The 27,477-nt window shown below is 36.8% G+C and overlaps 1 protein-coding gene and 1 long non-coding RNA gene across 3 annotated transcripts in view; one reads left to right on the forward strand and one right to left on the reverse strand.

Moving 5' to 3' along the window:
• The window catches only part of LOC117661402 (uncharacterized), a 37,008-nt gene extending 35,902 nt beyond the window's left edge, over positions 1 to 1,106 (reverse strand). Inside the window, exon 1 of the long non-coding RNA XR_004589989.3 lies at positions 514 to 1,106. This is a non-coding gene — a long non-coding RNA (uncharacterized LOC117661402). The remainder of the gene's footprint in view (positions 1 to 513) is intronic.
• GKAP1 (G kinase anchoring protein 1) lies at positions 919 to 27,450 on the forward strand. Of its 2 annotated transcripts, XM_034410156.3 has the most exons (12): positions 919 to 1,192; positions 3,687 to 3,953; positions 4,096 to 4,239; positions 5,363 to 5,440; positions 13,273 to 13,405; positions 14,890 to 14,912; positions 17,811 to 17,960; positions 20,778 to 20,879; positions 23,109 to 23,172; positions 23,455 to 23,525; positions 25,066 to 25,143; positions 27,081 to 27,450. In XM_034410156.3, exons 2-12 carry the CDS (start codon positions 3,735 to 3,737, stop codon positions 27,126 to 27,128), a joined length of 1,110 nt encoding a protein of 369 aa, XP_034266047.1. In that variant the 5' UTR covers positions 919 to 1,192; positions 3,687 to 3,734; the 3' UTR covers positions 27,129 to 27,450. The 2 variants fall into 2 exon arrangements, with proteins under 2 accessions (XP_034266047.1, XP_034266049.1); XM_034410158.3 differs by lacking the exon at positions 17,811 to 17,960.
• Positions 27,451 to 27,477: the final 27 nt, after the last annotated feature.

Raw genomic sequence — 27,477 nt, forward strand, 5'->3', positions numbered from 1 at the left:
TTGTTGTTGTCTTTTATTTATTAAACATGAAACTCAGTCAACTGAACATTTAAAAATGTACCACAAATATCATTGGCTGGCACTGATAGTTGATACAGGTTGCTGCCAGCATCCTAGTTATCAACCAAGTATCTTCTTAAAACGTATGATGTTCTGAGTAGCAGTTTTTTACAGTTCCGTTGGTGTTATTGCAGGAAGCTGCAATTTCTTGATGTGTTTTGTAAAATTCTTGGACATGGTACCAAGTGCCCAGATGACAATGGGTGGTGGTGGTGGTGGTGGTATTATTATTATTATTATTATTATTATTATTATTATTATTATTTTAAGTCAATGGTATTTGTGATGCGTTTTTGAATGTTCAGTTGAGCGAGTTTCATGTTTAATGAATAAAGTAAATAATAATTTTCAGCGATGCATTTTATGTGAAGCCACGAAATAAAAAAGCGATACATTAGAACGGCGCTACACGTTTCCCAGCAGCAAACTTCTCAATAGCTTGAAGTCATTTACCTCCAGTGCTGCTGCCATCTCCTCCCACCAGTAATACAGCGCCACTGGCATCGCAGGACCATTAGGCACATCGAGCAACCCGGCCGGCAAGGTGAGCAGCGCAAGACTTCAGCTGCCAGGCGTGACCATCCGATGAACTTGGAAGTATTTCGATCCTTTAGTTTTCTCAACTTCGTTTGTTATCTCCTAGATGTGGATTTGGGAACCAAGCAAGCCTTTCTTCGCCCTTCTTTCTTACTCGCCCCGCCAGCCACCCATCCATCGCCTCACCCCGAGCTCCCGCCAGCCGCCGCAAACCCAGCCGCGGGGGTCTCCTCGTGGTCTCGCTACGTCACAAACGCACTTGGTTTGCGCATGCGTCAGCTGCCCCTTTCTGGTGTACTGTTTAACCAGCCGGCCCGACTCGAGACGTAAACAAACTCTGCGAGCGAGCGAGCGCCCGAGCGAGGCACGTCCGCGCGCTCCCGCCGGCAAAGCGCTGTCGCTTGTCCGCGCGCCCCCTTCGCCCGTTCCTGCCGCCGCTGCCGCCGCTCGCCCGCCCGCCGTCTCCGCGAGCTCTCTGGCGCCCACAACGTCCGAGCCGTTTTCTAGACGCCGGCAACTGCCCGCTTAGCCTGCAGGGAAGCCGCCGTTGCCCCGTCTGCTTACCCGAGAGCGGCTTTTGGGCTCAGAAAGGCGGGTGAGGGCTCTTACTTCTCTCCTTTACCGCTTCTGTGTGGAGTCCCCCTCGGAAAGAGCCGAAAGAGCAAGAAATGCCTGCGCCGCCTCCCCCCCCCCCATCCTCTCGGGGAAAGGGGAACGCAAGAGGTTGGGCTGGGGGGAGGGGTGGCGAAGAGAGGGGAGGCGAGGACGCCCGAGGCTCGCTGGTATGGCTGTAGGTCGGCCTGGCCGTGTTTATTGGAAGTGACCCGGTCCTGGAGCAAAAGAACCCCGTTAATTTTTATTTTCAGAAGGAAAAGCGGCGCCTTTTACTTTCACGACCAAGACTGAAACTGAGCCGAAAGCTCTCGCGGAAGGCAAGCAATACAAGGAGCCACAATTGATTCGTAGCAAAACTCCCGGGGTTAAAGCTTGGTGATAGCCAGGCCATCATCTTTCCTGAGGAGAAAAAGGGCCTAATTTGTTGATTTGAACAAACAGAGCTTTCGGAAAGTATTACTTGGGAGTGAAATGCTGAGGACATTCTCTCTAACGGTCAAGTTTGGAGCTCTTCACCTTCATTTTTTCATGGAAGGGAAAAAAGGATGTTCTGGCCCCCACTTTGCATCAAAGTGTTGCCTTTAGCTTTTATTTATCTCATTCGCAGCCTAGGGGTGAAATGGGTTTAAATCAGCTATGATATCAGTGGTTAGAGCACCCATATTAGGAAACCGTCTACTTGCAGGACAGTAGCTAGGATTATAAAATTCGTTTTTGTTATCTATTGCCTGGAAGGAAGAAAGACTCGAGGAGAGGCGTCACCAATGGGGCATCCAATTTCATGGTGGTATAATTTTCTGCTGACCAAGAATGGGCTGATAGCTCTTGGCACTTATTCTCCTACAGCACAACTTCAGGCATTATTTTGGACTAGATTGTCTATGTCCTCCTGTCTATAAACAGTAAATATCTCCTCCAAGGCTTTTGGTGAAGACAGTGTTTTCTTTCAAATGAAGTAACAAAAGGATTATTTTAATTGGATACTTCCTACTAATTAAATAACATACACTGTTTTAACAGATTTTAAAAAAGGATTTCAGCTTGCATGAGCTTTTTGAATAATAAAATAAATTCCCATTACTTCATTTTGCGAAATTTTTGGAAGAATTTTTCCAATTCAGTCCATGCAGGGTGTTAAAATATGCAGATATGTATGTTTCATGTTCATTTTATGTTACGTAAATTGTTTGACTTAGTATTTCTTGACAAGAAATATAAATACCATAGATGAATTTTTTTCTTTTAAGAATAGTATTAAACGAATAATTTTTACAAAAGAAATTGGAAGCAAAAATAGTAAAATTTTTGTGGACATTCCTGGAGACAAAAAATTAACACCCGCTTTGAGGCATAAATATAAACTTATTAAATGGCAGCATCTGAAATACAGTATCTGAAATAATAGGGGAATATCATCCTGGCTATAGCATTTATTCTCAGTTGAAGATCAAGGATACAGAAATAATCTGTTACTTGTTTTCACCAGAAAGTAGAGAAAGCATCTATGTCTTATTTATATTTTTATAAAACAATATGGAGCTCCTCTCAGATTCAGATACTGCAAAATTTAGTATAAGGCATATTTTTATTACAGATATTTCTGTGTTTGCTATATAAAGATAATTATATATCTTTCTAATTGAATAATTAAAGCATCCACATATTTCAGATAACTCTCAAATTAAAATCATTCTATATTTTTATGCAAGTCACTGGAAACAATCCATGAAAAGACTTAAAGTTCTCACTAAGAATAAAGTGACAACAGCTACAGTTCATCATCTAAATGAGTGGCAGGTTTGGAGAAGCAGCGTTGCTATGTTTGCATTAGGGCTTAGTATTTTAAGAGTGTTGTATGTGCTGTCTTGAGTTCCCAAGGCAGGGTAAAAAAAAATCTAACAAATAAATAAATGTCAGGAAATAAGCATCACCTCATGAGTCTTTGCTTTATATTTACCAATAATTATTTTGAGGTTTCATTTTCCTTTGTAAGTATTTTTATTTCAATTTTATGTATTTTTTTTCTGTGAAAAATTCCTACCATTTTGCAAGCTTCCTAGAATTGTTTTTGGGGAAAAATACTTCTGGTCATATTAATTATAAAATATTTGCACTTGTCTTAGCAAAAGAAGTTTTTTTCAAACTTAACTGTAAAATATGTGGACTTCAACTCCCAGAATTCCTCAGTCAGCTTTCTGAAAATTTTAGGAGTTGAAGTTTCCATATCTTACATTTGCCAAGTTTGAAAAACACTGATTTAGAACCTTCCAGGATACAATTGTACTAGGTAATACAGTTTACTGAAAAATTATTAATTGTTTTCCTGTATCTTACACAAGTTAAGTTTGAAATGTACTTTTAGTGTTTTGATCATGCTAAGTTTCTATGCCTGGTCAAAATAGCTATGATTGTCATTTTATTTATGCTGAACCATAAGGTGTCTATAATTTACTATTACATTCTTTTTGTTCCAGGAAATATCGTGATTTGAAGATCTGTTTTCAGACATTTGCAGCACTAAAATGGCTTCTGCTGTAATTAGTTCAGTCCCTACAACTGCATCTAGATTTGCTCTTTTGCAAGTTGATAGTGGCAGTGGCTCTGATTCAGAATCTGGAAAGGGAAGAAGTAATCAAAGTGGTGGAAAGACTCAAACTGCAGGCAACAAGTCAACTATAAATGAAAAGAAAAAGGAAAAGAGGAGGAAAAAGAAGGAGCAGCAGCAGAGTGAAGCAAATGAGGTTAAGTGTGGGTCAAATTGGGAAAAAAACCTAAATTATTAATAAGAGAAATAAATCACCATACAGCTAAACTGTGAAAATAGTTTCAATGAGTCATTCTTTCATATGTGAAAAAAGTTCATTCTTCTCCTTTTGTTTTTAGCTCAGAAATCTTGCTTTTAAAAAAATTCCTCCCAAAGCCTCCCATGGAGCCGGCTTCTCTTTGCAAGAGCAAGCTTTCAACCACACAGGGAGGAAAGACTCCCAGGAAGAGGATTGGCAACAGTGGAGGCAAAGAGATGAGCAGGTACTTCAGTATTTTACTTTTCAATTACTGCAAAATTTTAGCACTCCTTCCTTATTTTGCCATAGCTACAACTTTAAGCAGGTTGGCCTCAAAAGAGAGAGTGACTGTCCCAAAGTCACCTTGTGTGGTTCTGTGACTGAACATAGACTTGAACTCATGGCTCTCTAATGCCAACCTAGCATCATAACCACTATATCACATTGGCTCTTACTTGTGCTATGCTTAGATTTTCTGGCAAAAAAGTAGATATAAAACTGCAGCCTAAGGTTTGCATATACCTGAAAGTAAGTCCTATGAATATAATTCTGGGTAGGCATGCATAGAATTTGTATGCAATTGACTGCAGTCTTGAGCAAATTTATTTAGAGTTGGGATCCCCAAACCTTTCAGCTCATCAACCTCTTTATTAATTTTAAGGTTGTTTATCAATCCCCAAACATAAATTATATGAAAAAATTACTTTATGAATAACAATAGCAACTACAGTATAATAAATAATAATCTTTTTAAAAATAAGTAATATTTGAAATACAGAATTTAACATACCTTTTTAAACTTGTAACTTGATATCATTAATGGGAAGGATACATCTGTTGACCGTCAAAATGGACACTGATATTTGGTTGGAGATTGGTGAATTTTAGTCATAACTCACCACACTCGTCCAAGTTCAATCTGTTCCTATTGTTCCCCATTTATTGACCTCTTTTTGACATTCAGCTAGACTACTTTAGAGAACCCTGAGTTATAGCAAAATCTTCCTTAATTCAGAATTTATGTTACTATATTTTTGAATTTGGAACGGTTCAACATAAGTAGCTGTAACACAGTTGCTTTTACTATTCTCTACAAAATCTTACTAAAGACTTCAGTGATGAGAAAAATGTTTTGTAGATCCAGCATACATGGTATTTATACCCATGCTGCTACGTACATTTATTTCACAGGAGTAAGATTTTACTATTTTTATCCTGGTCTTCTTAATTTCACTTAAGAAATACAGTAAAGGACAGTGAAAAATAGTCCGAGTCCACTTCATCAAAGAATAGTTTTAAATTAAAGGGTATGTATATTTAAATAAATGTTTTGTCACAACATCTGCTTTCCTGCCTTGTTTTTTCAGCTGACTTCTGAAATGTTTGAAGCAGACCTTGAAAAAGCTTTACTTTTAAGCAAACTGGAATATGAAGAACACAGAAAGGTATTTCTTACTTTCATTAAGATTAAAGCATAATAAATATCAATTCCAGATCCTGGATCTACCTTAATATCAATTATTTTCTTAATGTAGAAAAGTCTTGAGAAGCTTAACAATATTTAAATATTGTCAGGAAAGAAAGCCTCAGTTCATTATATCATATCATATTTAAAATGTGTTTTCAAATCTTATCTGAACAACAAAAAAATAAGAAAAAAGACTTTGTTTTTCTTGCACTAAAAAGGAAACATTTTTAAATTTCTTTCTATATATATAGGTAGTCCTCGAGTTACGACCACTCATTCAGTGACCATTTAGAGTTATAAGGGTGTTGAACATGGGTGGACTTTCAATTTTTCTTGAAGTTGCAGCCTTCACAGGGTCCCTGCAGTCATGTGACTGCAATACAGACAACTGTCTTGTATTTAAAAACAGTTTCAGGTTTCTGTGGTCATATCATTGCCATGTATGACCTTCTGTGCTGGCTTCCCTCAAAATCAATGGGGAAACTGGCAGGAGGGTCACAAGTCACTCCCATTCTTTCTTGCCTCTTGTTCGCTGCCTACTTGTATTCTGTAGGTTCTACCCGCTCACATTTCATAGTGCCTGCCCACAACTCCTGGCTGCCTGTGGCACTCACACACCCATAGCTCTCACCTGCCAGCTTCCTTGCCAACACCCATCTCTTCTCATGTCATGGTCAAGTGAGTTCCTTGTTTAACAAGTCATACAGTCCTGGGGTTACGACAGCAACCAGCACTGCCTGGATTGCCACCACTAAGCAATGTGATGCGATGTTCAGAACCACATCGTGTAACAGTGGAATTTCCAGTCCCAATTGCCAGCAAGTCCAGTCCTAAAGACTACCTAAAGACTGTATATACATGTACACGTTTTATATGATTCAACATGAGTTGATTAAAAACACTGGTTTACCAATCTAACCTCAATGTTGTTTTGAAACATCCTTGACAAAAATTATGTGTGAGAATATAAAAACATCAGAAGAGAAGGAATCATTAATCTTTTGTCATAGCTTATATTAAAATATAGTGTTATCAAATTGAAAACTAATTATAAAATGCCTGAATCAATTGATAAAATATTAATCTAAATTATATAATTTCAATTTAAACAAAGTGTATACTAAGCAGATTTATCAGTAAACTATAGGCATTTTTCATTTCATCTGAAAAATACTAATCAAATCATAGAACCATAAATTAGAACTAACATATTAGTCAGCTGTGCATTTGTACACCTACATTCTTCTCATTTCGGTTTTGTTCTAATTATTAGAATTAAGAAATGAAGAAATTATAGCTTTCTGTTACATCTGGGATTCTGCTTGGTTGTCCAAAAAAATCAGGATCTATAAACAACAACAAACACTGCCTTCTGGTTTAATTTGTCTGGGAACAACAAACTACAATTTTTGTTTAGGGCAGGGGAAAGATGAATAAAATATATACAACAGTGTGAAACTTGTTCCTGAAAACTGGTGATACTGCCTTTCTATTACAAATGTATTGAGCCCTTTCTGATTTATTCCATATAGCAGTGGATTCTTCAGGTGCTTGCAGAAAATACAATTATCTATCAGTTTCTAATGTCCCATGTAGAAGAAAGTAATCTGTAAAAGAGTTGTTTTCCAGTATGGTATTGGAATTAGAGTAACAAAATGTAATTAGATCTTCTCTAATTTTAGATCACAGTTCAAAATAAGGGTGGCAGGGGTTCCATTGCTAATTATATAACTGATTGTAAAAATAAATTATAAGAGTCTCTGTAATAATATTGTAATAAGGTTGACTTCTGTTTTAGTAGGAAAAGTATTCCCAGCATAATAGAAATACTCAAATATCTATCTACCTACCTACCTACCTACCTACCTTTAAAAAGAATCTTAATTTTTAAAAAATGTACCTATAAACATTTCCTAAGTATAGGAAATGTTTCTTTTTGCTAAGAAGAATTTAGTGTAAGCTATGAGGGATGAATTGGGGCTTGAATTTACAATAGTATAATAGACCTTCCAAGGAGGAAATCAAAACATGTACTTCTCCTGCATGTATTTTAGGAATGCAAACAGGAATTTCCAATCACAGGGTAGGGTTGGAGATAAGTCCAAAGTCAGGACAAGGAAAAAGGAAGCAAAACCTATGTGCTTTGATTGTTCATTCAATAAAGTGTCACTGCTGTTGGCTGTGATGCAGAAGAAGGTCCGGATGGCAAAGTGACCAGTTACTGTGGCTCTGCTGAGTTAGTGATAAATGTACTTAGTCGGGATACTGATAAACATATTCAGAATACTAACTGGATTGTATTTGGAAATAGATAAGGTTTGAAAGAGAGGATTTGTTTGGGAAACATTTTTGAGCAGCGGCTCTGCCCTTTTTCATTTGAGATAAGGGATTCTTCCACTCAGGGCCATAAGACTGGATAAACCACCTACCATGAAGGAACTGATAAGGTTAGAAGATTAAAAACCCTAGCTGATCACAATTCAAGTTGCAGATACAAAGAGGCTCTAATAGCAAAATTGCTGCATAACTGATCCAGTAGTTTAGTTAGCCCAACAGTGTCTCTCTTTTTTTTTTGTCTCTTGTTTGAGGTTCCTTTTGATTTGCTCCCCAAATTCTCTTATATTTCCAATAGATAAGAGAGTGAAAATTCTAAATGCTTTCTGATGAGGCGATTCCAGACATGATGGTTTTTCTTTCGGAAGATGTAGAGTCATCTGAGAGGCAATTTCAGCTTCCAATAAAATTTTGTTTCCCAGAAAAGAATTCTCTACAAGAATTTCCAGCGTTCAATAACTATTTATACATTATCTGAATGATGAAAAGACACTATAAGGGGCAGTTGGAGAAGCACAGTTCTTCAGAAATCAATTCCTTAGGTCCTTATCTTCCTTATAGACAGTAGAGTAAGCCTCTCTTGATCAGATTATCCTCTGCCAATCTAAGAAACCCCATAGGTATCCACCTAATAACTGTAGATTGTGATCAATTTTCTAGTAGCTGTGATGGGTAAAGGTACCATGGGTTTCAAGGATAAAAATGAGGCCATAAGGAATTCTGATGACAGGAAGCTTTTGTCCTCAAATCCTGTAAACTTCAGACTTAGTCATTAAGTCAACAACTGTAATACATTTTTCTTTTCAGAGAAGGAACTGCTTTCTTGCAGCCGAGGAGACATTCATGACTGGGTTTTCTTCCTAGAAGGCAGTGCCAGACTTTTAGATTGAGTTTCTTATGTGGTGATATCATATAAGCTGCTGCAAAAGCTATGAGAACTAATGATGTGGCAGAATTTCTTATTAAAGAACTACCAAATTATTCTCCCTGATGGGGCATAGTGTCTTTGGAGCTTCTTCATGACATGCATGTTGAAATATAAAATAAAGAGAGTATAAGAAGACCTGAGAAATGACTAGAATTATTTTTGCTCCATTTCACCTCAGCCAAGAAGCAGAAATAGTGAACATGGTAGAGAATTTTACCCTTTCACTTAAGGTTAGATAATTTTTATGCTCATAATCACCCAATAATTATTTTCCTTTCTTATGAACATGTAATGAAAAATATAAAAACTACTGGGTTAAACAATTCAAATAATAAAATTAAAATAAAATGAGCAGCAAGAATAAAACCCAACCCCAAACCCTGCTTCCTCAAGGTACAATAAATGATAGAACGTAGCATGACACCCTACACTTAGTAGTAGGAAAGATTCTAGTAGTTTGTAGTCTCCTGTGAAGTGTTTATGTTGGATCACTGAGCCTATGCACTGTCAAGGAGGGTTGTGCTTTTGAACTGTTTTCAAAATTTCAAAATGTTTTTCCTGTCTTTAAAATTTTAAAAGGAATAAAAGTGCCATTCATCTGATAAGCAGCACTTCCTTCAAACAACAGGATCTCAGGCATATATTCAATTTTTGTTTTAGTCCCAAGAAAATGGACTGGAAGAGTCATATTAGATTCTAAAGGCCTCAAGAAGCATGTAAAGTCACATCAGTTTGTATGGAGATGTTCAGATCATTCAAATGTGCTGTATTGAAAGGAGACTTTATCACTTTGGTGATCTCATAGAGGCCTAAATACATAGTTCCACCCTTTGAAGACATTGCAAGTTTCTCTGGTTTATATATCAAATACATTTCAGTGCACATCCTCACCCTTTTGAGTTCTCCTCAGCTTCCAAGATAGTTACAAAACTGCTGTCCATCTTAAATTCACACCTTGGACATTGGGAATCTCATGGTGTTTCAATAAAATATAGCAGATTCCACAGTTTCCTTGAAGAAGATAGCTCTGCAATTAGAGCAGTTCTCACATCCTGTATTTTATACCTCGTTTTCCTGCCCTCATTGGCAGGGAATCAAGACCAAAGCATCATCACCTAAATGGAGCATTGCCTTTCAGTGCTACAAGTGCTACTCATCAGAGCCTTGTCTAAGTGAAAACATCTCTGACATGATGGACATCAACAGTTTTTGAGAAGAACAATTCCCTTAAGGGGAAGAAATAACAGAGTAAAAGAAATATTAGTATCAAAAGCTGAGGAATATATATTGGGAGGGCTTACTGGCACGAAACAGGGCACCTACCTCAGATTCCCATAGTGTAAAGTGATAAGAACTACTGGCTTTCCTGTTTGGGCTGAGGGGCAAGCATATGCTGATATTGGTGACAATGTAACTGCAAAGACTCATATCAACAGGAATGAAGCAGCTGCCAGTTGCAAGATATTTGGCCAAGGTCCTTTCTTCCATCTGGATACAGAATGGCTGAACCTTCATGACTGAAGATTGAACAGCACATATTTAAGGCACAAGTAGGTGAGACTGGAGTTTTACAGACGTCTAAAGCACCTAGATGGAAACACATTAAACAGCTATGAAATCACTAGACCTTTTTGGTTTTTTATCATAAGAGAAAAGGTAAAAATTATCAGATGTCATATTTCTTCTGTTTTCTGAATGATGCTATTAGGGAAGGGTTACAGCTTACTATTGCAAAGAGGTGATTACAGCTAAGATTTTGGAGTTTGTCTATCATGTTGAACCAGGAGAGAAGGCATACTCTGGATGTATGTAAAGCTCTCAAAGTCTCTCAGAAACATTCAGGACATTCAGATGTGTAGATTTTTCTTTATAATCCTCTTTTCTTGTAAGAACCAAAATAAATCTGGGCATGTATAATTGACATGTTTTTGTTCTTTCCCCAAGAAAAACCTCAATGCTTCTACTCTGGCAACATTAACATTGATATTCTCACTGGATATATCTGTGAGCAGCCATTTGGCTGTTAGTGTCCGTGTTTATTAAGATGCTACCTACTGGACACCTTTGCTTCTTTTCTAACTTTTTTAAGTGATGTGTATTAAAGCATAGAATTGAAAGAGTTAAAAGAGCTGTTTGAGCTGTGTAAGGCAAACAATTATTATATGCAAAAATTAAAGTATCCTTAATTGGTAGCTATCCATACCCTGCTTGAATTAGATAAAGACACAAAGCTCTCTACCTCACTGAACATTCATTACTGAATTGTCCTTAAACGAGTTCTTTTCCTGATGTTCAGTTAAAATCTGGAGTTACAGAAAATAGATTGACTTTTTGAGTGACAGGTTTCAGGTACTTGATGCTTTCATATTTTTGTTCAGCCTTTCTCTTGTCAAAGACAACTGATTCTTTTTTTTATTTAAAGAGATTTTTATTTATAGATTTTTAAAATTTCCTAGCCATCTTTGTTGAACTTCCCTATACATATTGCAAGTTATCTGGATTCTTCTTTAAAAAAAACCCAGAAAATACAAAATCAAAAATGATCATAAGAAATATGAGAAATTGAAGTTCTAAATTTGCAGATTGTAGCTCCCAGTTGAATTTTCCTAGATTTGCAAGCTAAGCACAATTGTAACTGGTTACTACTTCATTGGCACATCACCAAGCAATCCCAGATTTGTAAACTAGATTCTTGTGGAGAAATACAGACTTCCATGCTCAGTTCTTTGTTGTTATCAGTTTTTCACCCATAGCAATTTCTCATGCTTCTAAATGCCACTGCTCTAATGAAAGATGTTGAATAGCTTTCAGTGTCTTGCTGTAACAAATTTTTCAACAATAATAACAATCAGTTTCTTATGTTGCCTCAATTTATATGCCAGAAGAAATATGGACAATAAGCCAACAGCAGGATTCATTGTAAGAGACACTTGGGTGTTTTTCATATTTTCTTCAAATATTTTGACCAGAAGTAAAACTAATTGTGCATTATAAGAGAAGACAATATGTACCTTTTCTGTTTATATCTTCCCCAATGTAGTCCAGAAAGGTTGTGTTTTATATAGAGTAATTCTATTTGACAGCATTTATAAATTGCTCCAATAAAAAGAATAAATAAAAAATTAGAAGAATGATTCTTAAACATTGTGGTATTGTGACCCCTACGATAAGTGATGTGTAAGCCCCCTTCATATGGCCCATTAATATGACTAGTGATTATACAGGTTTTATGTTTCTACAATCAATATTTAAACAGACCACTTTTTATAAGTAAATTATTAAATTTTAAGTAATACATTATAGTATGTCAGTTGCGAATAACAAGACTCAATTAGAGTTTTAAAAAGAGTTCAATTGTTTTATTGCTCAAGCCTATTAGAATTACACAGACTTCTCAGGAATCTTCTCATAGTTTGCATCTGGGTGAGACTAGATAAAGTTCAATGGCATTCAAAGGGTGGGGTCAGACTTCGGCCTCTTGGGCCATGTAGGGAATCTAGGTTAATTCTCAATTTGACTCCTTCCCCTGGCTTGGACAGTCTCTCTCCAACACAACGTTTCTCAAACTTTGAAGCACACTGTGTATTTGTCCAGGAAAAATGAAGCACAAAGTCTGGTAGAAGTTTTGACCGTGGTTTCATTTTGCCTATAGCTGCCTGATCATTTTTATTATTATTATGAACCCTCATAGGTAATTCCTTAGAACCCAATAATATACAATGAAGCTAAACTATTGGATCCACAAATAATTTAATTTCACATTTCTTCTTTATAGTCTACAAATTTTGGTTAATCTATGGAATTCAACAATACAAAAAATACAATTTAGGCAACTTATTAGAGAAACTAATGGATGTTAAAACTATTATTGGCTACTCATGTTGATGCTTACATCCTGCTTTTATTTCTTGAGTGGGATCTAGCTGGATACTATGGCAACAGAATGCTAGACTAATTGATATATAGTATTTAAGATATATAAGATAAATTTGAATTGTTCAGCCCTGTGAGTAAGATCATTTCTATTCACTGAAGAAATACATTCATGACAGTAAAACTGTAGAATCATATTTTAAGTTATTCATTTATTAGATTCTTATCCCACTTTTATTACTTTGTAAGTAATTCAAGGCAGCGAACATTCCTAATACTCCTTCCTCCTCCTATTTTCCCCACAACAACAATCCTGTGAGGTGGGTTGGGCTGAGAGAGAGAATGACTGGTCCAAGGTCACCCAATTGGCTTTCATGCCTAAGGCAGGACTAGAGCTACTTCATATGAAGGATAAAAGCATTTGGGACAATTAAGTGAATAGCAAATTAAGAAAATAATGTTTATACTAATGTTATATGTTATACAGTTCATTGTATAATGCTAAATAGAGTTCACCTATTTGGAGAAATATCCAAAAATAATAAATTGTATCAATCAAAATGTTAGATGTTTTATTCCCTTTTTATGCTTAATTTTGTTTTGATACAAGTGTACTATATACATTTTGAAATAATTAGAAATATATATATATGTATATATTTATTCTGTTATAGGAATATGAACATGTTGAAAATACATCTCTTCCATCAAAGGCTATACATAAAAAAGAAAAACGAAAATTTCATCAAGGAAAAGACAAACCTCTCACAGTGTCTTTAAAAGATTTTCAGTCTGATTCTAACATAGGTATGTTTTTATTTTAAATTGTGAACCAGAATAGATGCTCAGAACAGTCCTTAAAATTAGAACTTTTGCCAGGTTGGGGAAACTGATTTATAAGGCAATTAAAAAGAATTGCATTCAGGAAGTTAATGGGAAATACTAAAATTACTGAAAATGCTGTTAGTTGTAAAATATTACATGTTTTACATATTGTATTCATGTAATCAATCATGGCATGTACATCCCACTTTTTTCCCACTAAGAAACTTTTAACAACTAATAGATTAAGTATAAAAAATGCTGAAAGCAATGATAGTTGGTGATCACAACATATATGAATTACACACACTGTCTTCTAATTAAGGCCACTTAATTGAATGTAATAAAGAGAGGAAAATGCACGTTGGCCCATCCTCCTTGAATGCCCTTCTCCACCTTCTACTGAAAAGCATATAAGAGCATTCCCAAGCTAATTCTGCTGGCATCTCTTTAAAATTCAAGGCAGTAACTCAGTCCTAATCTGAAAGCACCCAGAGAAGCTTGTGGAAAGTACTGTAATATGTTATGAACACAGATTCCATGTCGGGGATTATGAACAGGGATTCCATGCCTTGCAGCTTCTAGTTATTCTTCAAAGGCAGCCATATACTACATTGCATATATTACTTGGAGTTGGGAAGATTATGGACAACTGAGGAGACAGTTATTATCATTATTACTTTATGGATCATCATTTAAAGTTTAGAGCAGTTGAACCTGAGTGAACCTTCTGTCATCCAGGAGTTCAGAAGTCAGTGCAGAATGTAATCCTTGACCTAGAAAAATGGTTTAGGAAGATATAACAGTTTATGCTTTTGAAAGGTGCCGAGAATTCCTGGCAAATCATCAGGTTGATGATTTCTTTCCAGCTAAGGTCATTCCTCAAGATAAAGGCAGTTTATGTTTTAAAAAATTCAGAAACAAAACCTTTTTTTAGCAAATGTCTTTTGGTTTGTGTTGATTGGTAGGGGTAGATGTTGAAGGACATTTAACTTTTAAGAGCTAAGAAAATTAACAGAGATCTTGATGGGAGGGAAGAATCAAATTGATTAATGGATTAGAATTTAAATAAAAACACAAAGATGCTGGAAATTTAGTTGAATTGGAAACATCTTCAGTAGAGGAGGCCAAAATTCTATTTTCTTGAATTCTGGAGTTTTTAACCTCCTGTCCGATGCCCACTCATATTTTCAGTGAAAGTAAGAAAAAGAGATTGGAGACCAAGGTTCAAAACGTCTTTATTTCCTCTACAGTTAGTGTGCAAAAATACTACTCCGGGTACTCTCTAGTATTCCTATTTGTATGGTTAATGTTTAGACTCAAGAAACTGCTAAATCAAGAAACAAGAAATTTAAATTCAGGGTATCTTGTTTTATAATTTTTGTAAATATATGGTATTGATATCTGATTTTGAGGGGGACCTTCAGATTTATTTAAAATTTTTACCTGTGATATTTCTCATGTTTCAGATCATTTACCCAAAAGGCAAGAGGTAAGTTCTTGAGTTTAACATGACATTAATTATTCTAAATGTCTAAGTGACATGCTTTTAATTTTTTGATTGCTATTTTGTATAACTTTTTCAATTATGTATGGCAAGTTACTGGTGAATACTTTCTTTTATATAACAGTCCTGTCCTCAATAGCCCAGAGAAATACTTTATTTCAGCCCAACAAGATGGACTAAACCAGTGGCCCCACAAACTTTTTGGACACCAGGGACCAGTTCCATGGAGAAAGGTTTTTCCGTGGACCAGAGTGGGCATGGTTTCGTGTGCTGCCTGCATCCCGTGGATGGAGCTTTTCTTGTTGGCGCGGCCCTGTTTCTGGCATGCTGCAGCCCGTGCCAGTCCATTGATCGGGAGTTGGGGACCCCTGGACTAGACTAATAAATGAACACCTTATAGGTCCAGATTAATTTTATTGTAACAGCTATGGTAACAGAATCTTGCAAATTTGAATATTCTTCCCCTCCTTCACTTTATCCTCGTGTGAACTAGGGAAGGGCTTGTTTGAGATGTTTTCTCACATTATTTTCTTGGCCCAGTCTCAAGCCTTTCTTACCTGACCACTGCCTTGATAGCAGTTCTTCCTCCTGTTGTTCAGGGCCATTCCCTGTACCTCTACAGTTTGATATACAGATAGTCCTCAACTTATGACTACAATTGGGACTGGAATCTCAGTCATTAAGAAGACACCCATTTGATTGCTATGCTCAATGACTGCAATCCAGGTTGTCCCTGCTATCATGTGGGTTGTTGAGCCTTGGGAATAAAGCCTCCCCCCCACACACATCTTGGTCCACTTACGGTATTTTTGCCTTTTTCCGCAGCTTTAGGCATGCCCAGTCGATGTGGAGCATGGTCTTCCATCAAGGCCACCTCGTACAATCCCGCAAGTGGGTTCCATTCTTGTGATCTTTGGAAGGTTGCTTCATCAACTAATGTAATTTGGAGAAGGGACCTTCTGAGCGATCATGAGAAATAATAATTGCCATGTAGTTTCCTAGGGGAGGAAGGCTAGAAAGCTAGTGAATGCTACCATTCTAAAGGCCTGAAATCAGTACGCTGCAGGAATGCACCTCTGAGGCCAAAAACCAAGAATATGTAGTTATTCTTCCTAGTTAAGTTTTTTGTTTCCACCATAGACAGAATCTTGCCAGACTAAGTATTTGAATATCTGCATCTATCATATACTCTGTAAACTCTTCACCACTTGTGAACTCTGAACTTTTAGGGAGCAGCTTTCTCTAACACAAAATAACAGGACTGAGCTGTCTCTTATTTATCTGGAATACACCTCCTCTTTCCTGGGAATCCAGCAAACTACATTCCATTATGACCTCAAATATTCCAAACCACATTTTTGTTCAGAGAATGTAGATAACTGAGAATCCAGAAAGATAGGAATTATTTTTTAAAAATGTTCACGGTAAATTAAATGAATAGCAATACAAATTGTTTAGTTCTGTTTCTTATACATTCTTTAGTTTGACTAATGACTGATTAAACATTTTTCTGAATAAATTTGTAATAAAAAATAGGGTTTCTTAAGGTCCAAAATAATAATCCCAAACTCCAGTTAGTTGTGTATCCATTATGCTTGCTCATGCCTTACCTTTCTATTGATTCACCACTACTTTTTTCTTCCTTATTTGAGGGCTGTTTCTTAATAATTATATATGTCTTGTTTACTGGAGTCCACATGCCAAATATTACATAAGCAAACCTTGCTCCATTTGGATTAGGAGTTTTACATCAATATAGCTTGTGAGCAATTCAAGACCTATTTTCAATTGAGTTTTAGAAGACAAACTATGATTGAATTTAATGAGACCTTAAACAAGTCATAGAGGCTTAAAATCATTGGTTAGTTCACTGGTTCATTTCAACAAATTAGAGTTAATGTTAGCTACAGGTAATCCTTGACTAACAACCATTCATTTAATGACATTTCCAAGTTACAGTGGCACTGAAAAAATTACTTATGACCGGTCCTCACACTTACAACCATTGCAGTATCCCCTTGGTCAGACAGTCAAAATTTGGATGCTTGGCAACTAGCATGTATTTATAACAGTTGCAGCATCCCAGGGTCATGTGATCACCATTTGCAGTCTCAACCAGCTTCTGATAAGCAAAGTAATGGGGAACTCTGGATTCACTTAATAGCTGAAGTTATTTGCTTAACAACTGTGGCAAACACGGTCATAAAATTGGGCATGACTCACTTAACAACCACCTTTCCTAGCAATTTAAATTCTGGTCCCAATTGTAGTCATAAGTCAAGGACCACCTGTACTTTTTAGGATATTGGTTCTCAAACAAATCATTACTCCCCCAAAGGAGATCATGAGCAGCTTGGGAGCAGGTGCAAAATTTCTGTTTTGGTTTGAAAGCTGATCAGGCTTAGTATCGTAGCAGCAAAGCAGAAGTGCTGTCAAAATTCACTCTTGTTTTGCCCTGATAAGCCTATAACAAAGCGCAGGGTGAATTTTAAGAGCGGTTCTACCTTGGTTCCACAAATTCATTTTTTCTTTTAGGGGGTCACAGTATAATTTGAGAACTCTTGTTTTAGGTGGCTTATCTAAAATAGATGGAAAGCTATAAAACAACAGAGGACACATATGTGGCTTTAAGGCTTATTACATAGTTCAGCGTTACATTCAAATGCAGTTGGACACATTTATCATATCCTATTATCTAATAGCATGGGGAATTATTACAACTTGATCAGCAGTGACAGTTTATATTTAAATCTATCCATGAGCATAGGATTTCTTGATAAGAATTTATAACTTCTGTTTTGAAATTGATCCATGAGCCTTAAAACAATTATTGTCTAGCTGCTGGGTGGTTTTTGTTAGAAGTTAATTATAGTTTCTTTACAGGAATTGAACTCGCCACATACTCTCTTGAATGATGGCGAATTCTTCAATAGACTGGAAGATGATATGCATAAAATTCTAAATAAAGAAAAAAGAAGGGAGCCTATCACAGATTATGGAATAGATAACAGTACATTTTGTGACCGCACACAGGTATATTTAAGAGGAATTAAATACATATAATATCAGCAGTTTAAGGAGTATAGATGAATTAGAGGAGTCAAAATTGATTATACTAAACAACTCAAAGGAGAAACAGAAGCAGCATAAGACTTGCCAAAAAAATCAGTAAATTTCTTGATATTGGAAAGTATCTGACAAGCAATTACGTCACCTTAAGAATGGGCCATGGTTTTGCTTGTTTTCCTTCTCTTTTCTTCATCTTTGTTTTTATTGTGTCAAATATATAGACAGAATACTGTATCTATTAATCTTACTTAAGTTACTCTGGAGCTTTTATATTTCAAGAGCATGATAAAAATATTTTAAATAAATACAAAACAAATTAATAGCTTGTTTGTCATGTTACAGAAAAGTCCACAAATAAAATAGAATTGTTATTTTCATATATCTGGCAATGGCAACAAAAGATATTTTAGATGCTCAGGAAAGCTAATGTTAATATTGGTTAGGATATTCTTACTGCCTGGCCAAGTCTGACAGAAGATCAATTTTGAACCTGTCTTAAATTGAACCTGCATATTTGTTCCTTCAAAAACACCTGTCAATAATCTTTCTATATACTAGAAATTTTTGTTCTGTAATCTCTAAGTGAAAGAAACAGTATATGATACTGTTTTTTGTTGCAGAAATTTTTCAACCAAGGTACCTCAAATTGGGTAACTTACAGAATGCACCCAAAATCCAGGACCCCTGACTCTAGTGGAATTGAAATTTGACAAATTTATTTTGTGAAACATTTGATGACATAAAATTATCATAAAACAAGTTTATGATATAAAGCAAAATGTAGTTAAACATTTCTGTGCTGATGTTTGACTGTGCTATATAGTTCAACATGGGCTATTTTCAAGGCAGCTACATCTCTGAATGTGATCCCAACTTTAGTAGTGAGGATAATGCATTAGAAGTTCAGCAATTATTGAAAGCATTGAGGAATCTGGTAAGGAAATAATCTCTGAAAAGACGACCCAACACGTCTCAGGTGGTCCAGTGTGTTACTAAAATTCTGCTGTCTATTGTAACATTCTGTGGACAGAAGGCTGCATCTTAGGGCAACAATTTGTGACTCAAGGTACAGGTAGTCCTCAACTTACATATGGTCACTTAGCAACTGCTTGATGTTCCAATGGATCCTGAAAATGGGACTTGACAACCCAGATTCTGTTCTGGAAATTTTTTTTCTGGTTTTGGGCACTTAACAACTGGACTGCATTTATGGCTATTTGCAACATCCTACAATCACATTATTTAATTTTTTTCTGGTTTTTGCTGATTTCCAGTATTTACTTCTAGTTTCCAGCAAAGACCATCCAATAGCAAACAATGTGTTTGCTTAGTGATCATGATATTTGCTTAAGAACTACCACATTCACTTTACAGTTGCATTTGCTTTACAGCCACTATGTTTGCTTAAGGACCTAGCAAAAAAAGGTAAGCTCGGCTCTGACCCACTTTATGATCGTCATGAATTATGATCAAGATTGTGGGCTCATGTTGAGAACTATCTGTACCTCAAATGAGATAACTTAAAAAGAATGCATCCAAAGTCCAGAATCCATTACTGCATTACATTCAATCCCATTGGATTAAAATTTGAAGGATCTTCAGACCAGTTCTGTTGGCAAAATTGTGGCCTTTGCAGCACCTCTGCAGTCATTTTGGTCATATTTTTCGATGCTCCCTACCAACTTTCCCCAAGCGAAGTCAATGGAGAAGCCAGCAGGAAATTGGAAGTTGTTCTCATTGCAACTGCTGTTTTTGTCCACCCTTGGTGATTCTGGTTTATCTGGTTAGGTAAGGAAATATCTCTGAAATGATGACCCAGAGAGTTATGGGTTGTCAAGTATACTATTAAAAGTCTCCTGTTTGTCAATTTATAACCTTTAACTAGAGAAAGCAGAGCATCGTAGGGCAACAATTTTTGAATCAATTTACCTCAAATGGCTGAACTTAAAGAATGCATCCAAAATCTGGGATCCATGATTCCTGTGGAATTTAAGTTTGACAAATGTTATAAAACATTTGATGAAATAATAGAAACTTGTCATAAAATATTTCTCTGTCAACTCCTGATGTTTAACTATGCTATACATTTCAACATGGGTTATTTTCAAGACAGATATTTTCCTGAATATTTTCCAGAATTTTTAATAACTTTTCCAGTGAAGCTAGTACATTAGAAGCTGTGTCATTGTCATTGAGGAATCTGGTGAATATCTCTGAAACAATGATTTAAACATTCACAGATTGTCTAGTTACCTCTAAAATTTCCATATAATGGTTAAATTAATACAGAATAATTATCTAGGATTCTGCAAAGTCACAATTTATGGATAACATGTACTAACACAAGCAATCTATTCTTTCCTGTTCTATATCTGTCTGCTAGCATTTCTTGCAAACAAACAAAAATATATTGATTTATTTTTCAACCCTGGATTATTTGATGCTTTGTAAACTAGATTCACAAACTAAGCTTCCTCTTAATTTCAGAATCTCTGTTTAAACAGAGTGAGAAAAGGTATCCTTTCCATGAGCAAAAAGTCAATGCGAGGACAGGCTTCAATCACATAAGTACTGTAAACATGTTACAATAAGACAGAATTTTGCTAATGTGATCAATTCTATTGATATAAGATGTTCTGTTATGATTCTGACATAATAAATGAGGATGTATAGCATCGCTGAGCATATTTCAGCATTTGAAAATGCATTAATTACTAATATTTTATATTTCTCTAACTGATATAAGCCTTAAGTTTATATTCTTTAATTCTTGATTTATAGGGTATTTTTCTAAAAGATGGAAGACTAGAGAGATCAAAATTGGAACTTGAAAAGAAAGATGCAGAAATCCAGCAATTAAAGAGTGTAATCAGTCAATGGGAGGTATGTATTTTCCTGAGAAGCATAATTTATTAACTGTAATTAAAACTTCAGATGAAAACATGGTGGTTTTTAGTGCTTTTAACGTATGTGTCTAAAACTATTGATTAAGTAGGTTACGGTTATTCTAAACATTTTTACTTCTTTAGCAATGAATATATTGTTTTCTCGGGAGTAAATATAACTGGATTTACTGGAATATACTGCTTTGTAAGTGTAAAATTGAATACAGGTAGTCTTTGACTTATGACCAGTATTTTAATGACCATTCACAGTAGGCTTTGGAATGGGTGTTTTACACCCCATAAAACACCTCTGGCCATCATAAAATGTCATGCCAGGCCCCTCCCAGTCACATGGCCACATTTTAGGCACTTGGCAACCAGTTCGCATTTATGACTGGTTGTCAAGTGTCCTGCGTCATATGATAATCATTGCAATCTTCTCTACTGGTTTCCCCCAGAAAGGTAACTTTGAGCCAGTCACTGTCTTTCCGTGTAACTCACAATCACAGTATCATTGTGGGGAAAATAGGAAGAAGGAATATTAGATGTGTTCACTGCCTTAAGTTGTTTATAAAATAATAAAGGTGGGCAATAAATAAGTAAATCTGGCAGGGAAGGTTGCAAACGGGGACATTGGATTTGACATTCGTTTCCCCAGCACTTTGAGGGATTTCCCTCTTCTCCATGCAGTGAGATAAATCCTCTTTCATACTGGAGGAACAAACCTCAAATCTCGTAAGAACACTAGCAGACATCAGCATTCTGAGTCTTTTGGATCATTGGAGTTCAGTATTGTTTTCCCTTCTGTTCCAGATCCTTTCTGAGCCTTCCAGAGAGGAGAGTAAAATGAAAATGCCAGTGGTCTGAAAGGCTCAGAATGCTGGTGTTCAGTAGAGCGCTTTCACCTAATTTGAGATCCGTTCCTCCTGGATGGAAGAATTTATCTAGAGGGAAAATCCCTTGGTGGTCTGGAGAAACAGACCTCAAATCTATATCTGAGAGGACCCAGGCCTCTCAGATATAGTGGGAGACCTAGCTGCTTTCCTGCCCTACCACATTCAGGACATCTGGGTCCTCTCCCTGCCTCACTACTCCCTGGAGGTTCGGGACCTCTCCCAGATGACTTGCCAGTGATTGCAACTGCAAGAGCCAGTATGTGGTTGTTAAGCATAGTGATTATGTGGCATCTCACAAACAAGATTCTGGACCCAATTATGGTCATAACTGGAGGACTACCTGTATAGCCCAAATATTCCTTTTTAATACTTGTTTCGAGATTTGTGAATCTACCCAGTCATTTCTCAATCTGTTTTTTTGTTTTCTCAAATATTTTAGTTAACAATTAGTATTGCAATGGTAGGTATGTTAATCATTTAAAGAAAAGCAGATAGAAATAATTTATTAAAGGTTTCAATTATATAAGTGTACTATTGGATACAGATAGTCCTCAATTTACAACCTTAATTTGAACCCAGAAATACAGTCATATGTTGTTGGGGTCAACTTGACCACGCCCAATTTTACCAGTTTTGCAGTGGTTATTAAGTGAATCTGTGTTTCTTGCTAGAAACCAGAAGTACATGCTGAAAACCAGCAAAAGCCAAAAATTGTCACATAACTGCGGAATGCTACAAATGGCCATATAGGTGAACCAGTTGCTAAGTGCCCAAATGTGAAAAATGTGATTGTATGACTGTGGGTGGATGTGCTGCTCTGAACTTTGAAATCGTAGTGCAAGTATCTTATGGGGAGTCCATCGTATGATTGCTAAGCAACCAGTCGTTAAGCAAGAACTACCTGTATCTTGCAGTGAAAGCTACCTTGAAAATATTCCAGCTCTTCCCTGGATAACCTACAGCCTAATGTGAAGAAGAGGAAACATGCTGAATTTCTAGATTATTCTTATGATTAACAGATTTTCTGTGTCATACATGTTACATTGCAATCAAGTCAGCATTTCAAGGCAATAATAGATATATGTCTTTCTCCTTGTCCTTTGTTTCATTACTAGATCCTATCTTTGGACTTTTTTCCTAAATTGAACTTTTTAAATGTGCAATTATATTTATTTTCTGAAACTCATAGATTGCAGAATGAATTTACAATTTCAAAGTTAAAATCCTCAATGCATTTAACAGAAGTGAACTAACAGCTAATACTCTTATGTTGAAACAAACTTGGTGAAATATATCACTTGTATTAACTATTTTTTTAAAAAAATATTCAGGCAAAATACAAGGAAGTAAAAGCACGAAATGCACAGCTACTGAAAATGCTTCAAGAAGGTGAAAGTAAGTACTGCTATATGTTTTCAAATTTTTCATTTTTTTAAAAGAACTGGTACAATCACTCAACTATCTGGAAACAGTTTAGGAAAATACTGAGAAAAATAGTTCTATTCTACCGATATGTATTCTATTACCTTAGAGCAGATCTATGCAATCTATGATCTCTTAAACTTAGTGCAGGCCACCATCTTTCTTTTTTAGCTTGCCAGGGATGGCATACCATTCTACTCCGTTTTTGAAGATGTGGAAAGTAGACTTAATATTTTCTCTTGTTTGACTTTATAGTGAAAGATAAAGCTGAAATCCTCCTTCAGGTTGATGAATCTCAGAGTATTAAGAATGAGTTAACTTTACAGGTAAATATTTCAGTGGCTTTCTTGATATATTGTTGTAAATTATCAAGTCAGAATAATTGTTGGAAGAATTCTGAAGAAGTTCTATTCATAGAATAGGACCTTCCCACTTAAACTGCAATCAAGCAAACACTATTCTTGAGGGCCAGGAAGTGTAGGATCCTTAGAAACAACATGTTCTTTTGTGAAGACAGCATCTGTTCAGCTCACGAGGCCTGCCCTGGGCCTCTCCTACCCCTTGAGATACCTCATGTCCACTTTCCACCCCACTGGGTACCACTCCCTTGGGCCTTCTGTCCCCTGTAATAGAACCAGCATATTCTATTACAGAAACTGAACCAATGCATCATATTCTAGAAATCAGGAAAGTATACATCCTGCCTTAGGCATGAAAAGGTGACTTCAGGCCAGTCACACACTCAGGACAACCCACTTTGCAAAGTGTTGTTGTGGGAAAAATAGGAGACCGGAGATTAGATATGTTCACTACCTTAAATTATCTATATGAGGCTTCGTTTCTCTGACCTTTTCTGAAGATAGCCTTTGGGAAGAAGAACCGGCTGATCTGCCACATGGTCTTTCTATACAGAGGTCGCATGGTGCTGTCCCAAGAACAGGTGCCATTTTGAGAGTGGCAGAGACTGCTTTGTGTCATTGTGACTGCTCCTAAATAGCGCCCACTTCTAGGATAGTACCACACGGCCTCTGTTTATGAAGACCATGGGGAAGATCAGCTAGTCAGTGAAGCGAAGCCTCATATAGGTAATATAAGGTAATGAAAATATGTAATATCCAGCAATATTTTCCCCACAGCAACAATTGCAAGGTACCGTAGGTTGGCCTGGGAGAGAGTCAACTAATCAACTTTCATGCTTAAGAGAGGACTTACATTTTCCGGATTTTTAGAGTATGAGGTGGTGGAAACTGCTTCAGTTCCTGTAATAGAATATGTCTATTGAATCCTTGTAGAAAAATACTGACATAAAAATAATTTGCAATTATAATTCCAGGGAATTTTCAAAATTCTGTTTCAATTGCTATCATAGATGGTTTAAATTGTGAAATCATTTTCTTGAACAGTTACCAACAAGGAATTAGATCTAATGTTTAACAACACAAAATATTATTTTCCCCTAGTGTTTGTCCCATTTGATTACAAAATTTTGCACTGTTTTGCACTGTTCTTATTTACTCCACACTGCAAAACAATCAATGCAAATTGTCACAAGAGGTTTTACATTTCAGCCAGTTTGTTGCACAGCCTAACTCTGGTATAGGATTAAGAAGGAGTGACTGGCCCAAGGTCACCAAGCTGGTTTCTGTGCCTAAGAAAAGACTAAAACCTGTCTTCCCATTCCTAATGCACTGCCTGAACCACCAAAGCATACCACTCTTTAAGCTCAATTTGTAAAATAATATAAGCAAATTATATTTTTCACTCTAATAAAATATATGTCATCCTGTTTAAAATATAACTTTAATTAAAAATGTAAAATTTGTTTTAATAAATCTGTTTTAGAGTAACTATTTGACTTTCTTTAAGGTTGCCAGTCTTCATGCTGCTTTGGAACAAGAAAGATCTAAAGTGAAAATACTGCAAGCCGAATTAACAAGATACCAGGTAATATTTAACTACATAATAAAACTAAATAATAATACAAGCTGTTAAAAACCAATTTTTTATTCCTTTTTTCAGTTGCAATTTCTTACTCTACTGAAATGCTTCTCTGATGGATTGGAAATTGCTGAACTACATGGAATAGAAAGAATATAAGAATTATTATAGAATAGATTATTCTAAACATGGATAAGCATCCCAGTCCAAGCTATTTCTGGCTTTCGACTTCTGAGGCTCAATAAAATAAAGGGCGTCTTCTCTTCAATTACCCCATACGTGCCTATTTCCCCTTGCCATCTCTGCTCTTTTGTCCACCTTGCAGCCTCTGCTGGCCTAGCCGCCCTCCACTCCACTAGCCCTATCATTCTGCTGATCTTGCCATCCTGTGCACTGCTCACTGTGCTACCTTCCTGGGTTTGCCACAGTGGTGAAATCCGAACCGGTTTGCTACTGGTTCGCTGGCCGCATATGCACACCAAATGTGTGCTGTGCGCACACATGTGCATGCGCAGTATGTGCCAAAAGGAAGCTTGGGAAAGTAAGTAGAAGCGGGGGGGATCAGCTGTGGTGCGCAATTTAGCTTCTCTAGAAAGCAGGATTTCCTGCTTTCTAGCAAAGCTAAACCCCACTACATAGCTGATCATCGGAAATACCGGTTCAGAAGAACTGGTAGCTCTTTTTAACTACCGGTTCAACCAAACCGGTAGATTATTTTTTACTACCGGTTTGCCCGAACCGATAGTTTTTATCACTACCGGTTTGCCCGAACCGGTAGCATTTCACCTCTGGTTTGCCACCATGTACTCTGCTGGTCATTCCAGGCTGCCAGTCTTATCTGCCCTGTGCTCACCAACCTTGCCATCCTGTGCTCAGCCCACGCACTTTAGAGAATGGCAGCCATACCTTTCTCTTGAGGATTTAGAAGGCCTCAGAAGTCTGCCAAAACTTTGGGAATACAGTGCACAATATTTTAAAAATAGGAAAAGAGACCTCAGGAAGAAGGCCCGGCTGCTGCTTGCATAGGACTAGGCCAGGTGCCCCTCATCAATAGTAGGTGGAACAGTAGGTGGAAGGAAACAGAGCTAGGAAGTATTGGCCAATGAGTACAGGGTGAATGCAGGAGCAGCGGAGCACAAAGCAGCACACAGAGCCATTGGAACACAGAGCAGCATGACCAGCAGGATATGGGAGTATCTGGGGCTGTGATGCTAGATAGCTAACTGTAGCACAGGACTTGAGATGGCAATCCTTGGCAATGGTGGGGTTGAAGTAGAGAGGTCAGTAGCTGCCATCTGAAACTGCTAAACTAGGGCAGGGCTGTCAAAACACGTGGCTTGAGAGCCAAATGTGTGACATGCTGGCCACGCCCATGCCTGGTTTAGCGAAGGGGGAAAAAAGTTGCAATACATCATGTGACGATGCCGTGATGACACGAGTTTGATATCCCTGGCCTAGGGCCTCTACTTCAACCCCATGCTACTGCCATCAAGGAATGCTATTGTGCACAGTGGTCCAAAGAGCAGAGATAGATGGGTGACAATAGTTGAATAGACCCTGCAGTTGTCAATGCAGGTGAGCTGCTAAGTGCTTGAATTTTGATCAGATGTCTACAGCGGGCACTGCAACAGCTATAACTTTGGGGGACGGCTGTAAGCACCATTCATTCAGTGCTACCATAACTTTGAACAGTCACTGAACAAATTGTCTTAATTTGAGGACTATCTGTACCTTGAACTTCACTTGATTGAATTTTTATTACAAAGGTCAGCAGCTGAGAAGAGGGTTTTTTAAAAGAGAATTTCCTTTTTTAGTATGCTTTTGTGAGAATAGCAGTACCTGTTGGTGCTGTACAGACGTTTTAAAAAACACATTGTATTTTCTTCTCCTTCTCCTCTCCCTCCCATTATTAATTCAATATCCCTTCATTTCTGTTTTTTCAGGGTGGAAGAAAAGGGAAGAGAAACTCAGAATCTGACCAGGGCAGATGATTTCCTTTATACTAAATTCAGAGCCAAAAAGAGGAATATTGATCTTCAGGGTTTTGCAGAAATGTATATTTATACTACTGCTTAACTATGCAGGTTTTGGGGGGCGGGGAGGGGGAGATGAGGGGTAGTGATTAAAGTTTAATTAACTAACAGTTAATTCAATATACTGCTATTCTGGTTTAAAGTTGGAAATGAATTACATTAATGCTCTGTGTTCTAATGCTGCAGATCTAGTTTTTCATCAATCAAAAAATTGTCATTTTTATTATTCTAGTATGTATAATTTCATTGAAAAATAAATAATAGTTAATAGCTCTTCTTTCAAGGTTGTTTTTACCTTTTAATATTT

The sequence above is a fragment of the Pantherophis guttatus genome, chromosome 2, assembly GCF_059756535.1.
Source record: "Pantherophis guttatus breed Tessera chromosome 2, ASM5975653v1, whole genome shotgun sequence".
NCBI lineage: Eukaryota > Metazoa > Chordata > Lepidosauria > Squamata > Colubridae > Pantherophis > Pantherophis guttatus.

Bases quoted from the DNA above. Each gene is read 5' to 3' on its own strand.
- GKAP1 (XM_034410156.3), top strand. From the start codon at position 3,735: ATGGCTTCTGCTGTAATTAGTTCAGTCCCTACAACTGCATCTAGATTT. The intron at 20,880-23,108 runs GTATGTATTTTC...AAAAATATTCAG, and splicing joins GTGTAATCAGTCAATGGGAG to GCAAAATACAAGGAAGTAAA. The intron at 23,173-23,454 runs GTAAGTACTGCT...TTGACTTTATAG, and splicing joins AATGCTTCAAGAAGGTGAAA to TGAAAGATAAAGCTGAAATC.